This window comes from Empidonax traillii, unplaced genomic scaffold (genome assembly GCF_003031625.1).
Source record: "Empidonax traillii isolate 1590-97213 ecotype Southwest subspecies unplaced genomic scaffold, ASM303162v1 scaffold1257:size348801, whole genome shotgun sequence".
In the NCBI taxonomy this organism is placed as follows: domain Eukaryota; kingdom Metazoa; phylum Chordata; class Aves; order Passeriformes; family Tyrannidae; genus Empidonax; species Empidonax traillii.
The window spans coordinates 84,459-97,487 of NW_020956450.1; the positions used below are offsets into that span (position 1 = coordinate 84,459).

General features: G+C 42.2%; 1 protein-coding gene across 1 annotated transcript in view; it reads left to right on the plus strand.

Annotated features, from left to right (window-relative positions):
• Window positions 1-13,029, plus strand: part of TACC2 (transforming acidic coiled-coil containing protein 2) — a 124,390-nt gene that overhangs the window by 1,673 nt on the left and 109,688 nt on the right. The window contains exon 2 of the mRNA XM_027906195.1: window positions 2,754-2,833. Within this exon, the coding sequence (XP_027761996.1) occupies window positions 2,801-2,833 (33 nt within the window). The 5' untranslated portion in view covers window positions 2,754-2,800. The remainder of the gene's footprint in view (window positions 1-2,753; window positions 2,834-13,029) is intronic.

Sequence of the window (13,029 nt, forward strand, 5' to 3'; positions counted from 1 at the left end):
TAATTCTCCCTTGAAAGCAACACATGAATAACTTCAATGTATTGTTGACAGAGTTCCACTGAACAGTTTCTGCAGTGCAAGAACCACAGGCCAAGAAGCAGCAGAGGTGAAATACCTTTTCACCCAAGATCCTGTTCTCTGGGGCTGCTTTTTGAAAAACATTAGCACTCGATTTATGACAGGCAGAGCCACAGCAGCCTGGCAGGAGCAGGGGGAGGCCGGGTGGAGGAGGCAGAACTTGTTTTCTTTCCCGCCCGGGGTGGAGGCAGGTTGGTTGTTGAGCAGGTTTATGGAGGTGGGTCCCTGAGAGAAAGCCTACATTTCATGAGTGTGAGGAGAAGCAGCAGGAAAATAAGGTGAAAACTGGGGAGGTGAAGATGGAAGGAACGGTTTGAAGACGCTCTAGAAGCGCCAGTGAATCCAAAGCGGTCGGGTTAACCCTGGAATGTAAGTGCAACATTAAACATCACCTCGCTCTCTTGAGTTCAGGAAAGCAGTTGTTTCACATGCACAAAAGGTCTCTGTAGGCTCAACAGACCAATTTGGGACCAGTGAGCAGTTTGTGAGATAGGTAGTGCTAAAATAATTTTAATAATGACATGTAAATTGTGAAAGATACTATAGAAAGGCGATGAAGATTATCTTTTTGTTAAACTATGTTTATTTAATGAATGGATTTTTAGCATGTTTTTAATGTTTATTTGAAATTCTATATGTATGATAAGGCGCTTGTAGTTTGTAACCTAAGTAGTTCTTGTGCACTGAGAGAATGATTGAGAAATAATGTATGTAAAAAGGGTTACAGTAACACTGTAATCTGAAAAGTTATCTTAGTGCTCTGCAATGTAATTCACACGTTATCATCACTTGTTTCACGACTGGAGAATATATAATGTCTTTTTCCTATTTATGACATTTCCTCTTTCCTATTTATGACCTTTATCTTCGTTATTGAGCAGATGGTAACGTGAGAATTGTGTGACAATTGTGAAATTTCGTGCTCCAGGGAAAGATAAGAGCAAGCGGGCAGTATGACATGATGTGTTAGTGCAGATTTCTGATAGCTGGCACTTTTGCTGTGCTCTTGTCATTTTCTACTTTGATTCCTGTACATTTCATTAAAAATCTGTAAATGAGTTGTTTGGTTTTTTTTTTTTTTTTCCAAATGAATATTACGAATTTGGCCTCAAGCAGCTGTTCTCAACAGGTCAGTGGCACAGAAATGCCGGGACATTCAGTCTCAGGGAGCTGTGCTGGCTGTTGAGGGAAGCAAATTGCTACAGCCAAGTTATCCTTTCCCTCCTGTGCACTTGAACCTTAGTCAGCAGCTCTGACAGAGCAAGAATGTTTTATTATATCAGTGCAGACTTAAGACATTATAATCTTAAGCTGTTGTCCTGGAAGGTTTCCCTGAGCTGAGCCTGGAAGGATTTGTGTGTGCACTCTGCTTCCTGATGGAGTTCCTCATACGTGGGGAGCAGTGATTTTGGGAATGTTACACGCAGCCTTCAATAGCTCAGAAATGTTTCAAGGCAGCAGAGGATCTGGCAGTAATCTCGGCAGATAAAGCCTCACGTTGCTAATTAATCACCCAAAGTGCAATCCTGGCCCCAGTGATTCCAACAGCAGCAAGTTCAAGCACCACTCTATCCCCTGAAGACACTCAAGTTTAAACAGAGCAGAGCTTAAAAGCACAGCAGCAAACTTCTCTCCCCCTCTCTCTCCAAGAGTCCTGTGAGGAAAAACAATATTCCAAGTTTTTAAAAGTGTCCTGTGGTAACAGAGAACAACATTCCTTGAAATCTTCTATGGTTTCCTTGGCATTCAAAGTGCAACCTCTCTTTAATGGAGTTTTTCTTGGCATACGTTGCGGACCAATCCCAAGTTCTTTGGAAAATAAAATTCAAGAGACTGTGTGATTTTCACCTGTTCAATAACACAATAAACACACTGAATTTAAATGCATGAACCCCAAAATAGAATGTCCAGAAAGGGAAGTGAATGTTTATAAGTGAATCTCTGTTGTGTAATCATTATTGAGTACCCTTTTCAAAAAAATATGGAAAGGAGGGATGCCTGGGGAGACAATTCTACAACTGCTTGGAGGATTTTTTAAAAATTAAATAATTAGACCTGAACTAGCATAAAACCAATAGTAATTATGGTAGGTAGATCCTGTGAAGTGTAAAGAACATGTTTAGATCATAACACTGCGAACAGAATAATGCCTAAGGAAAACAGGGAACAGTGCCAGTGATGAAGAAAAAAGTCAATTTACTCTTTCTCTGAGTGCATCTGTGGAAAATGGTTTGTTTCAGTGATGGCCAGGTTTAACACTGTGGCTCTGACAATGCAGCTTGGTCCAGGAACTCCAAGAAATGCAAGTGGTTTGAACACAGTTCAGACAATAAGGTTTTCCAATGAGCTGTCCATCCAAAATAGCTTTGGCAAGGAAAATGCCCTTCTGCACAAATGGCATGGGATAATCCAGAAACAGAGTGACAAAGCTGAGCTTCAAGGAATGTCTTGCAGCATAAGTAGAGCAAGGGCAGGGAAGACAGCAGAGAAACATTAGGAAATAAACACTTCAGGTGTTCTCTTGCCCCAGTTTATGACTTAAAATCATTGTAAGGCTGGAGGGGCAGCTGATAGGGAGACTGAGATGACAGCCCTCCCAAACTTCCAGGGTTTTCTGTTGTTTTATTTTGTTCTGGTTTCCCACAGAAGATTCAGAGCTCTTTCTTTTGTTCCAGTGATCTCTCTTTAACTGCTGTGTGATATCCTGGCCATCAGCATCGAAATGGGCAATGAGAACAGCAGTGCAGAAAATGAGGTGAGTGTGACAGTGAGATGGCATTTTCCTTCCCTCCTGGCCTAGATCAAACCGTTCAGAAATTGGTTCTACAGGCTGCTTACCCCACATTTATCTCTTGCTCCTCCATATACTCATATTTAAGTGTCATTAAGGGTCATTGAGAGTAACTTTGTGTGGCCTCAGAGCCCTGACACACAGCAGCTTCTTGTTCAGAAACGACCTTGCACTGTCCATGTCCTGATCCAGGACTTCACACCAGTCTTAGAAGGGCGTGTTGTTAATCCATGTTGCTGTTTGCTGAGTTATTTTTGGATTTATGAAACAAGGGGAACCCACATGCTATGGCTGGTGGTGTACAATTACATCAGAAGTTGCTATGCTGATATAAGTAACAATAAAACTTGTAATTCAACAATTTCAGTGATTAAAATACCAGGATATGTTTTATCCTCTCTTCTTCCATATGTTATGGTAAGTGCTAAAATGCACTAGGGTTCATTTTGCTTCCCCTTGAGGTCCCAGCAGATCTGCTGTACCTTGTGCATTGCAAAGTGGACCCTCTCAAGACAATCAGTATCACAAGATTTTTTTCATAAATTATTTTTTCAGAATAAGAATTTTCCATAATTCTTAGTTATTCTGGCCAGGTTGTGCTGTTAGCCCAAAGTTTGGTCCCGCCTTTTTTCAGGGGTTGGGAAGAGAGGAATGTGTTAATCCCTGTAACTAAGTAATGAGAATTTACTCTCCACTGTGTACAGCTTCCAAGTTTTTGAAAGTCAAATATATTTCTTCAGAAGTCATCCTGAGGTGACTTTATTTAAAAGTTATTGAATTGATTAGGAAATTTAATGAAGAACTCTTCTAATAAGGAAAGGAAGCTTCTGCTCTCCTTTTCAGACTGTAAAAAAAAAAACCAACAAAACAAAGCAAAACACCCTCCCAAAAAACACCCCCTCCCCCAGAAAAACAAACAAACAAAAAAACCCCACAAAAACCCGAAGCATAACAAAAGACATGCTAGGAATCCAAATTGCTCTCTATGAACAGAGAAATAACAAGAAATAGTGATAAAATCCTAAAAGCCACATAAGCTGGGGAACAGCTATGGGGAGAAGTATCACTTAACAAACAGCAAACATTCAAACGGCCACTGAAATGCTTAAATATGTTAATTTTTAGTAAGAAATCCCCCAGTGGAAATAAAGTCATCCTTACACCGCCAAGCCAAGGAGCACAGCAGGTAGTGGGTGATGAAACTGGCCTGCATGGTTTGCATTCAGAATGTTCACATCAGGCTTGGCTGCTCTTTTTCTTCTGCATCTGCTTCTGGCTCTCGGGTTTTTTTGACACTGACTGCAAATTTGGGAGGCAGCTACATTTGAGTTTTCAGCAAGTTGTAAAAAAAAGAAAAAAAAAATCTGTTTTCTTTTAACTTTTTCCTTTGGTAGCAATCTATGCTTCAGAGGAACAGCCTGTACTTGACCCTCTTTGCACGCTGCCTTTCCTTCCAACTCTGACACCATTAAAATAGCTCGGTGGGTGTTGTTCTTACGCTCAGAACCGGTTGACATGGGTTGTTTTTGTTTGTGTGTTTATCAGAGAACACCATTGCCCAGCTCTGGCGCTCGGTGAGTCATTTGGAAGCCACACACGTGGTTTGCATCGAGGAGGGGAGAGCCTGGGCTAAGTTTAGAACTCATTTAATGAGTGGGAAGGTCTGTGGAATAAATGTGCTACTACGAAGAATGCAGTAGACACGTAGAGAAAAAAGTAAACACTCGATCTGCCTTGTAAAGACCAGCCTCTGAGGAAAATATATTGTAAATTTGGTAGAAATGAGCAAAGATAATGCTTGGATGAAATGAGGCCGGGGCCAGCAGTGTGTTTAACAAAGTGATTTTACATATGCTAACCATGCTCTGTTTTGCTGCAACAGCTCACAAAGTCCAAACTGCTGGGAGATTTTAGGTTTTGTGCCCTGCACTGTTACAGTGGCAAAGATTGTTCCCAAACAAAAGTCCCTGTCAGCGGCACAGCTTGTCGGGCTTAAGATGAATTAAATACAAGCTATTTTTTAAGGTGCATTTTCCCCAAAAATAGAAACCCCACATGAAGAAAAAGGTGTTTAAATTGAAAGAGAAACAACTGAGAAGAACAAATACCTTGACCCAGTTTGATGCTTGAGATCCAGCCTTTGGCAGGGAGAATGCAGGTGAATTAATGGAGGTGTTCTTTAATGGGAGATGTTCTTTAATGGTGTTCTTTAATTCTTTTAATGGCAAAGCACTACAGTTAATGGAACTGTAGAAGGTCTCTGCTGCTGTGCTGCCCATTAGACTTCCATGACTGTTTTTATTCTTGGTCTCCCCTCTACTAGAATGATGCCATTTCCAGGGCATCTCTGCTCTCACTTTAAAGGGGTGTGTGGAAGGTGTTAAGGCAGAAGAAGTTCTCTGTCACTGGAAATACGAGCACAAAATTTTCTGAAGCTTGAATAGGCTGGGTTTTCTAATGTGGGATAGTTTTAACTCGGGTTTTTAATTCTTGCCACTCAAGAGTTCTGAAGAGGAGCACTGTCACATTTCACAGCCTTTCTCATGATTAGGCAAAGTTACCAAGTAATTGTGAAGCTCTTTGAAGGTGAAAACTGCTGCCAAACTGAGATTCCAGCAGTGCATCTTTTGTCTCAGGGTTGAAGATGGAATTTCAAAGCCAGTTACACACAAGTTATTTCTGTATATTTTGCTTTACCCTTTCTTATTCCTGGTTTCCTGAATAAGTAAATAGCCAAACAAAGCTGGTTACTCCACATCTGTGTTCATTTGTCTTTAAACATATATCTTGATGTTTTGTCTATCTTTTTGTTCTTGTTTTCTACTGTGACATGTGTAAGATGGGCAGCACATGCACCCTTGACAGAGGGGCTACAACTTCTGAAGAGTTTAATTGTTGTCTGAGGTGTCATGCTGAGACCCTGCTAGGATTCCTCCATTTATTTGTTCTGGGCAAATCTGAGAGCTGCACATCCTGCTGTTAATATCCTGCATTATTGCTTTTCCCATCCTTCAGCTTCCTCATGCCCCTGTGAAACGCTGGCTCTTGTTAATTGGGTGGTGCTTCTTTCAGATCCCAGGGTTAGGGGGGGGTGGCAGAGGAGGCACCGGGCACGTCGGCAGCATCCCAGCGTTCGGTGCCCGTTCCCACAGATGGTAACTGGGCAAATTCCTCTGAGCTCTGCTGCTCCTACTGTGTGTTTACACACTTTTTGAATCGTGCAGTAACATCTCAATATGTTTCACTGTTTAAGCTCAACTGGAAACAAAAGTACGTTCCCAGTTCTCCGCAGAATAACTTTGCCTACAGCATTTTAATGCAGTATGACATCATCCTACAAGGGCTCTTCTCTGAGTTTGTTGTGTCCACTGTAATCCACCACTTCTGCTCTCTGAGTTATGCTTCTCTTTCACTTTTCCTTCCATTTTATTCAATGCACATCAGAATATTGGTGGCAGTTGGTTACAGGCCAACGTGCCCATTCCTGATGCTTGTGTAGTGCCAACACACCTCCAGTTACCATGTTAATTAATTCTTACTTCTTACAAGTGATAATTACTCCTGGTCCAACATTCTATGATAAATAGTACCAGGTATTTCTTTGAGTTTACACAAAAAAGAACATTGTCTGTTTGCAGAGAACTGTACATCCTTTTATGCAAATGCAGCAAATTCTGGGACACTTTCACTGCAGTGAATAATTACTATTCCTGCTCTCATCTTCCCTGTGAGCAAAGGAGATGGAATGAAAGAAGAGCAAAGATTCAAAGTTGTGGCGGGGTTCTTAATTTGAAAGCACAGTGAAAAGGAAGTTGGAAGACTATTCCTTCTCTTCTGAATTAATGGTTAAAGTTTCCTTCACATCTGTGAAGCCACCACCATTTCTCATGGGAAACGTGCATTTATGGGTGCAGATGAAAAGGAAAGTATTTTATAAAGTTCCTCTACAATTATTTACTGCATTTCTCCATGCAGAAATAGCGTGAAAATGTTGGACTCGCATTTTCCACGGCTGTGGGTACAGATACACACAGATCACATCAAACAGGTGGAGAGATGAGGTTAATGAGAGCCACAGAGCCAGTTACAGCACCACGCTTCATTCAGCTCAGAGAATGCCCCTTAAACATAGCAAGGCTTCTCAAGCTGTTGAGATGACACTCATGTTGACATTACAAGTTCAGTGCCCTCAGTGGACTGGAAGAGTCATAAACACAAGCAACGAAGCCTGAAGGTTCGAGCTGCTCTTGTGGCTGAGAGGAAGTTGGGTATTCTGTGAAGAAAGCCAAAGCAAGGACAGGATGGTGACTGTACAAATGCACACACACACACAGAGTGTTTATTTTTACCTTCACAGAGTCATTTCTGGAGGTGTTTCTCGGGAGAGAAAGCAACCCTTTATCTCTAAGAGAAGGTCGCAGGTACTTACAATCAAAAGCTGTAGCCAGAATTTTTCAAATACCATTGTTACCCTATCACAGCTTGCTTTGCTTCTTGCATTCGTGAGAAGCAAATTAAATGAGGCTTCCACCAAATGCCAATTTTGGCGTTCCTGCCCCTTCGAGGGTTTTAATTAGAATAGGCATGAGCTTAAAATTCTACTCCTGCGAGAGACAAATAAACCACGCCAGGAGCAACAGCAAATTGCACCATTACTGATTAAAGACAAAAATCTTCTCTAATTGCAAAATTCTGTATGGAATCTCCCTTGAGGAGAGAGCCTGCTTTTCCTATCTGATCACGTCGTAATTACACCTGACTGATCAGCAGTCAGGATGTTTGGGCACCAAAACCCAAGGAGTGGCCACGACAGGCATCCCCCTCCAAACTGCTGTACCCCAGCCACCCCCAGCAATGGGCAGGCACTGAGTGATGCAGGTTGCTGTGCCAGCTCTTTGTGAAAACCAGAATTTAGCTCCCTTGCAAGGTGGTAAACCAAGTCTCGGTGTAGTTCTTCAGATCTGAAGTGTCACATGGAGCTCAAGTTTGGTTCAATATGTCAGGTACCAGTTTGTTACTCTCCCCTCATCACTGGTTTTGCTGAGCAGTGTTTGCTGATGTGATTGTAGAGCTCTGGTTGTTAAAGCAATACCCACTCATTATCTAATTTTTATTTATTTTGGTACCATTTCTCCCGATGAGGGAGAAACAACCAGCTCTCCAAAGATACAAAATCTTTAAATTCTAATTTACTACTCGGTTGCTGTTCCTGCAGAGCAACAGGACCTTTGCTCTTTGTCCTGACGTGCACTGCTCACCCTGTGGAGGTGAACAACCTGTAACAGGGAGACTTTGAAAAGAAACTATTTAAAAACTCCCCAACTTGCAATGGAGGGCGTGGAGAAACAGAAAAGGTAATTTCTGGTTTATGGAGTGCAACTTGTAAAGCCTTGCTCCAGTTTCCCCTCCACTAACCAGGGGGAGTTAGTGGGGTGGAAACTTGACGTAACTCCTCAAAGATTACTCTCGGCTACTCAGAGCTCTGGCATTTTCCAGCAGCTGCTCTAAAAGGATGCGTGCTTGATGGAGGAATGCTGCAGAGGGCAGATGGAAGAGGAAGCAACTTTCTAGTGAGAGGAAAGGGAGTCGAACGAAGTTCCCCTCTTCGAGGGGTTTGAGTGGGAATGCCGGGTGTCCCAACCAGCCCCGCATTGGGAAACTGGGAGGTTCCTGGGATGGCTGTAACCCGAGGCTGTGGCCGTGCCTAATGCTGTTGCCATGGATCTGAGCAGGGAGAGCCGGGATTTTGGGAGCCGGGCTGCCAACAGGCTCCCATGTGCAGCGTTAAAAGGAATTTCTTTCCTGGTGTGGCAGCTTTAGCGGGAGAACAGCAGAGCGCAATAATCCTTTTGGCTACACTGTTAATGGAGTTGTGCTTCTTCAGCCTCCTGTTCAAAGGCGCGGGGAAAATAAAGTGATCCTGGAGATTTACTTTGTGTCCTTGCAGATTCCGGTGCTTCTGGAAAGGTTTAAAGCAAATTACGTTGCATATTTCGGGAGAATCGGGTTTTATCCATTTAAATGGTGTGCTGGCTTAAAGGGGGAAAAAGTATAGGCTGTTTAGTTTTCCTTCTGTTGTTTGTATACTCTCTGGGACAAAACTGGTTTGTTCGTTGTTGGGGGTTTTTTAATTATTCCAGACTTAAAGAAAAAACTGCTGAGAGTCTCTGTGCTCTGATTTTTATTATAATTATATAAGTCATTCAGTTAACTAACTTTTTTCTAATGAAAATCCTTTCCAAGCAGGAGTATGCAACACTTGAAACAAATACAGAGTAAATTTAGCTACAGGTTTCTGTAGTCAATCACTTCACAGGCTGCATGTACTGAAGCCTCAAAAGTAATTTATTTAACAGCAGCTTTCTGATGGTACTTGTGAACAAAACATAGCCTTTCTAATTGTTTTCGCAGATGTTAATTAAAAATAAAACAGCATGCTTTGCAAAGCTAGTTCAGGGCCTGATTTGCATGACTAGCTTAAGTTTTAAAAACTTAATCAAAAAATTGAATTATGTTTTTCCTCCGTCTGGCTTAGGCTCACAGAACATGTTCTTTTGTGATGATTAAATTAATACAATAAATGCAGAAGACTTAAATATAAAGCTTTCCTATACTTAGGATATTAGTAGTTGATTTTATATTTAAATAGCTACATTAAGATTTATTTTAGATTATTGCTAAAATAATCCTCTGAGCTTCTTTTGAACGTGTATGTGTGCTTTTGCCTTACCAGGTAATAGCACAACTTTGCTTTTTGATCACTCAAACACCCTGGAAAGAAAGAAAGAAGTGTGTCTACAGTTCAAACTCCTCTCTGCTCCAACAGGACCTGTGTTGCTAAGGCTGGTTTAATACATGTTAATTTTGGTAATGAACTGGACATTAGTTCCCTGAAAGCACAAAACTATTTAAAAACCAAAAAAAAAAAAAAAAAAAGTCAAAACTAATCAACCCAACAAAAAAAATCCCACCAGTCCCCTGACCCCAAACAACCCATGGAAAATGTTAAACATCGTCTTCAAACATGTGCACATACCTGGCCTGGTTTGTTGTAATCCTTCTCCTTACCTTCTCAATCTGCTCCTCCCAGGGTTTCTGTTTGGATTTTAAGTCCAGATTTCAGTGTAACAGCTGATACAATCACTGGAACCTGGCTCTTCTCTGTGTCTAATATGGAAACATCCTAATTGTGGTGAGAGGGGGCGTTCAGGCATAGCAGGCACATCAGTGTCTGTATTGTGTGGTTCACTTGTGAATTCTGGAGATAAATTGTAATAGTAAAATCCAGCAGAATTATTCTGGCCCCAAAGTGCTCTGTGGAGCATCAGACTCAGGGAGTCAATGACAAACTAGCCTGATTCCATCTTACAGCTTCAAACTGTCCTAAAATAGCTGTACTGCCACTTGCAAGTACCTGGCAGGTGTCACCTCTAAGTTGAGTCCCCCCGTGTCTGTGTTACTTGAGCCTTATCAACCATGAGCTATTTGATTTATGACATGACAGGCTGATCAGAATTGTTTCCTTCTGATGCACAGCTGAGCCCATATTGTGATTAACCACATGTGGTTATCGTGTGGCTCATGGGATTTGTGGGTCTGGATGACAATCCAAGGGTTTGTTGGCACAAACTAACCTGTATTGGTTCTCTGTACAGTTTTGCTTTAGAGATTCATGTGCAGGAGGCATCCCCATCATGCCATGGCTCCAAAAGAGGGATAATTGCATGTCAGTAGAACAGAGGATTGTAACCTAAAGGAGCCTTCTGAGTTAGGTGGCTGATCCTGTAAAGGAGAGACTAATTAGAGACCATGTGTGGCTACTGAGACTGCAGGGCAAGTGCAGTAAATTAATGACCTAATTATTCAGTGTGCACCTTTCTGCCATGGGACGTGACAGAGGCTTTAGGAGAAGGAGACAAAACGTGGGGCTCTTCATCTTCTGAAGGGAGCTGTGAGGTGGTTCCTCCTGCCTGGCACCCAAAGCAGATGAAGAAAATTGGAGATGGTTGTAGTAGAAAGGAGAAAAAAAATAAATAATTAGTTCTCACTGCTCTTGCCAACTGCTGGAGGCACCCAGACAAATTTGTAAATTGGCCTAATTTCTTGGGGTTCTTTGTGCCATTTTCCTTATCCTCCCTGCCCTGCTGGGAAAGAAAAGGAGGTCATTTCTACCTGCAAGTGGCCTGCAAATGATTCTTCATTTGGCTGCTACCATGAGGCATTTGTTTGAGGCACATCTTCCAGTCTGACCCAGCTGTACCTCTCATGGTAAGACATGATATGTAGACTAAGGAAGAGGGTGTCACTGTGGCTGCCTCTCCTGGTTGGTTGGGAGTTTACCAAACACTGGTTGGGGTTTGTTTTTTTTTTTCTGATAATTAATTTAATAGTACATTTTTTTCCCCCCAGTTCTTTATTCTCTGCAGGCACATATTATGCTGAAATAAACTCTCCATTCAGACTTTCTCAGGCAAACAAAAGCAGGGCTGCCCAAAAGGCAGCACCAAAAGCAAACCAGAGCCCTGTAAGCTAACTCAGGTCTGTTTTTTTCTATTTCTTTTTTTATTTTATTTTTTGTTACCTATCTGTAAAGAACAAATTTCCTTGTATAAATCTTGACGTCCTAGTATTTTTTTTTTGCCTTATGCTCTGGGTTTGGGGCCAACATATATACTTAAATAAATACTCTAAATGCCAGATGTCAGCACATGCCGGGTAATTGCTTAATAATCATGAAACCAAGAGCCCTTTGGTCCATTTCCATCGAAAAGGGGTGTGATAAAGGAGACTTCTGCAAACAGAGCAGTAATGAAGGGCCTCCTCCAGGGACAGGCGGAGGATATGAGAGTTAATCAAATTTGTCTTAAGTCTAAAGGAAGTCTCTTTATATTTTCAGTGTGTCCCGACCTTTTCGGTCTCTCATTACGAGGGCTCTGCTTGTCCACTGGGTGTCTCTTTGCCGGCTCTGAGCAGGGGAAGCCTCTGGCTGTGTGGGAGCACAGCCTGTGCACGCAGGGCAGGGGCATTTCGTAAACATCAGCTCTCTGCTGCTGGAGCAAAATAAACGTCAACACCAGGAGTAAGGAAACCCAAAGGATGAGCGTGGAGTTGTGCTTTCGGGCTCTGACGTTGCTCTGAAGTGGTTCTCCTCCCTTAAGTGAATACACTTTGGTATCTTTACAATAAATGTGCCTCAGGCTTCTCCAGTTGCAGTCAAAAATTAAAACAGCAGTGCTTGTTATGTTGAGGGTGATCTGATGAAACAGTTTTCCTTTTCTTTAACTACCGCTTGACATACCAGAGGATTTGAAAAAGACCTTCTTCGTTCTAACTTCGTTTTTGCCCTGCACTTGTTTCTCTCCATCACTCCAGGTCTTTTCCTATAAGGTGTTGTAAGCAGCCCCACAGAGTGTTGTAGAACCCCAGGGATTTGCAGGCACAGCCTGGGTCGCAGCTCTGGCTCTTGCACAGGACTCTCTTCCTCCCTGGAGCAAACCCAGTAGTTTGCAGCAGAAACAAAACAAAGAAAAAACCCCGCTCATGTGAAGGCACATCTCCACGGATAAAGCTCCTGGGTAAATATTTACCTTTGAGAAGAGGTGAGGCAGCATTGCCGCAGCTGTGCCATAGCATTTCTGTAGCTGTTACTACAGAAGGTGCAGCGTTTCCTGGAGCTGTTATCATAGACAGGCAGTGTGGTGAAGAATCAAGCCCTCTGTTTCAGTTCAGAGGAATTCTGAGCTTTGCTGAAGTGGGAGGGAAGGAATCTGGACTTGGAATCAAGCACTGGGTCTTGACTGATGTTGGCTTTAACTTGACTCCAAATATACTGCTAATATTATGAGTGTACAAGTTTACAGCCTATTTCCATCCTTTCTCATTTTAAACTTGCTTAGCAAGAAAGCATTTGCCAGGCCTGGAAAAGGAGAAGATGATACCCTCCTTGGGTCAGTAAAGGCCCTGGCTGCTTTAGAACAATTGTTGCATTCTTCTCTCTCTCTTCTTTTCCTAGTATTTATTTCTGGCTCAACCACTTCCTTCTGTTTTTCTGTCATTAATAAAAAAAAAATGCCTCGGCTTTACAACCTGCAGGTTCCATCAAAGCAGTGAAATCTGCTGCAGAAGCTGAACAAAATTCCTCCAGCTTGTGTATTCTCCAA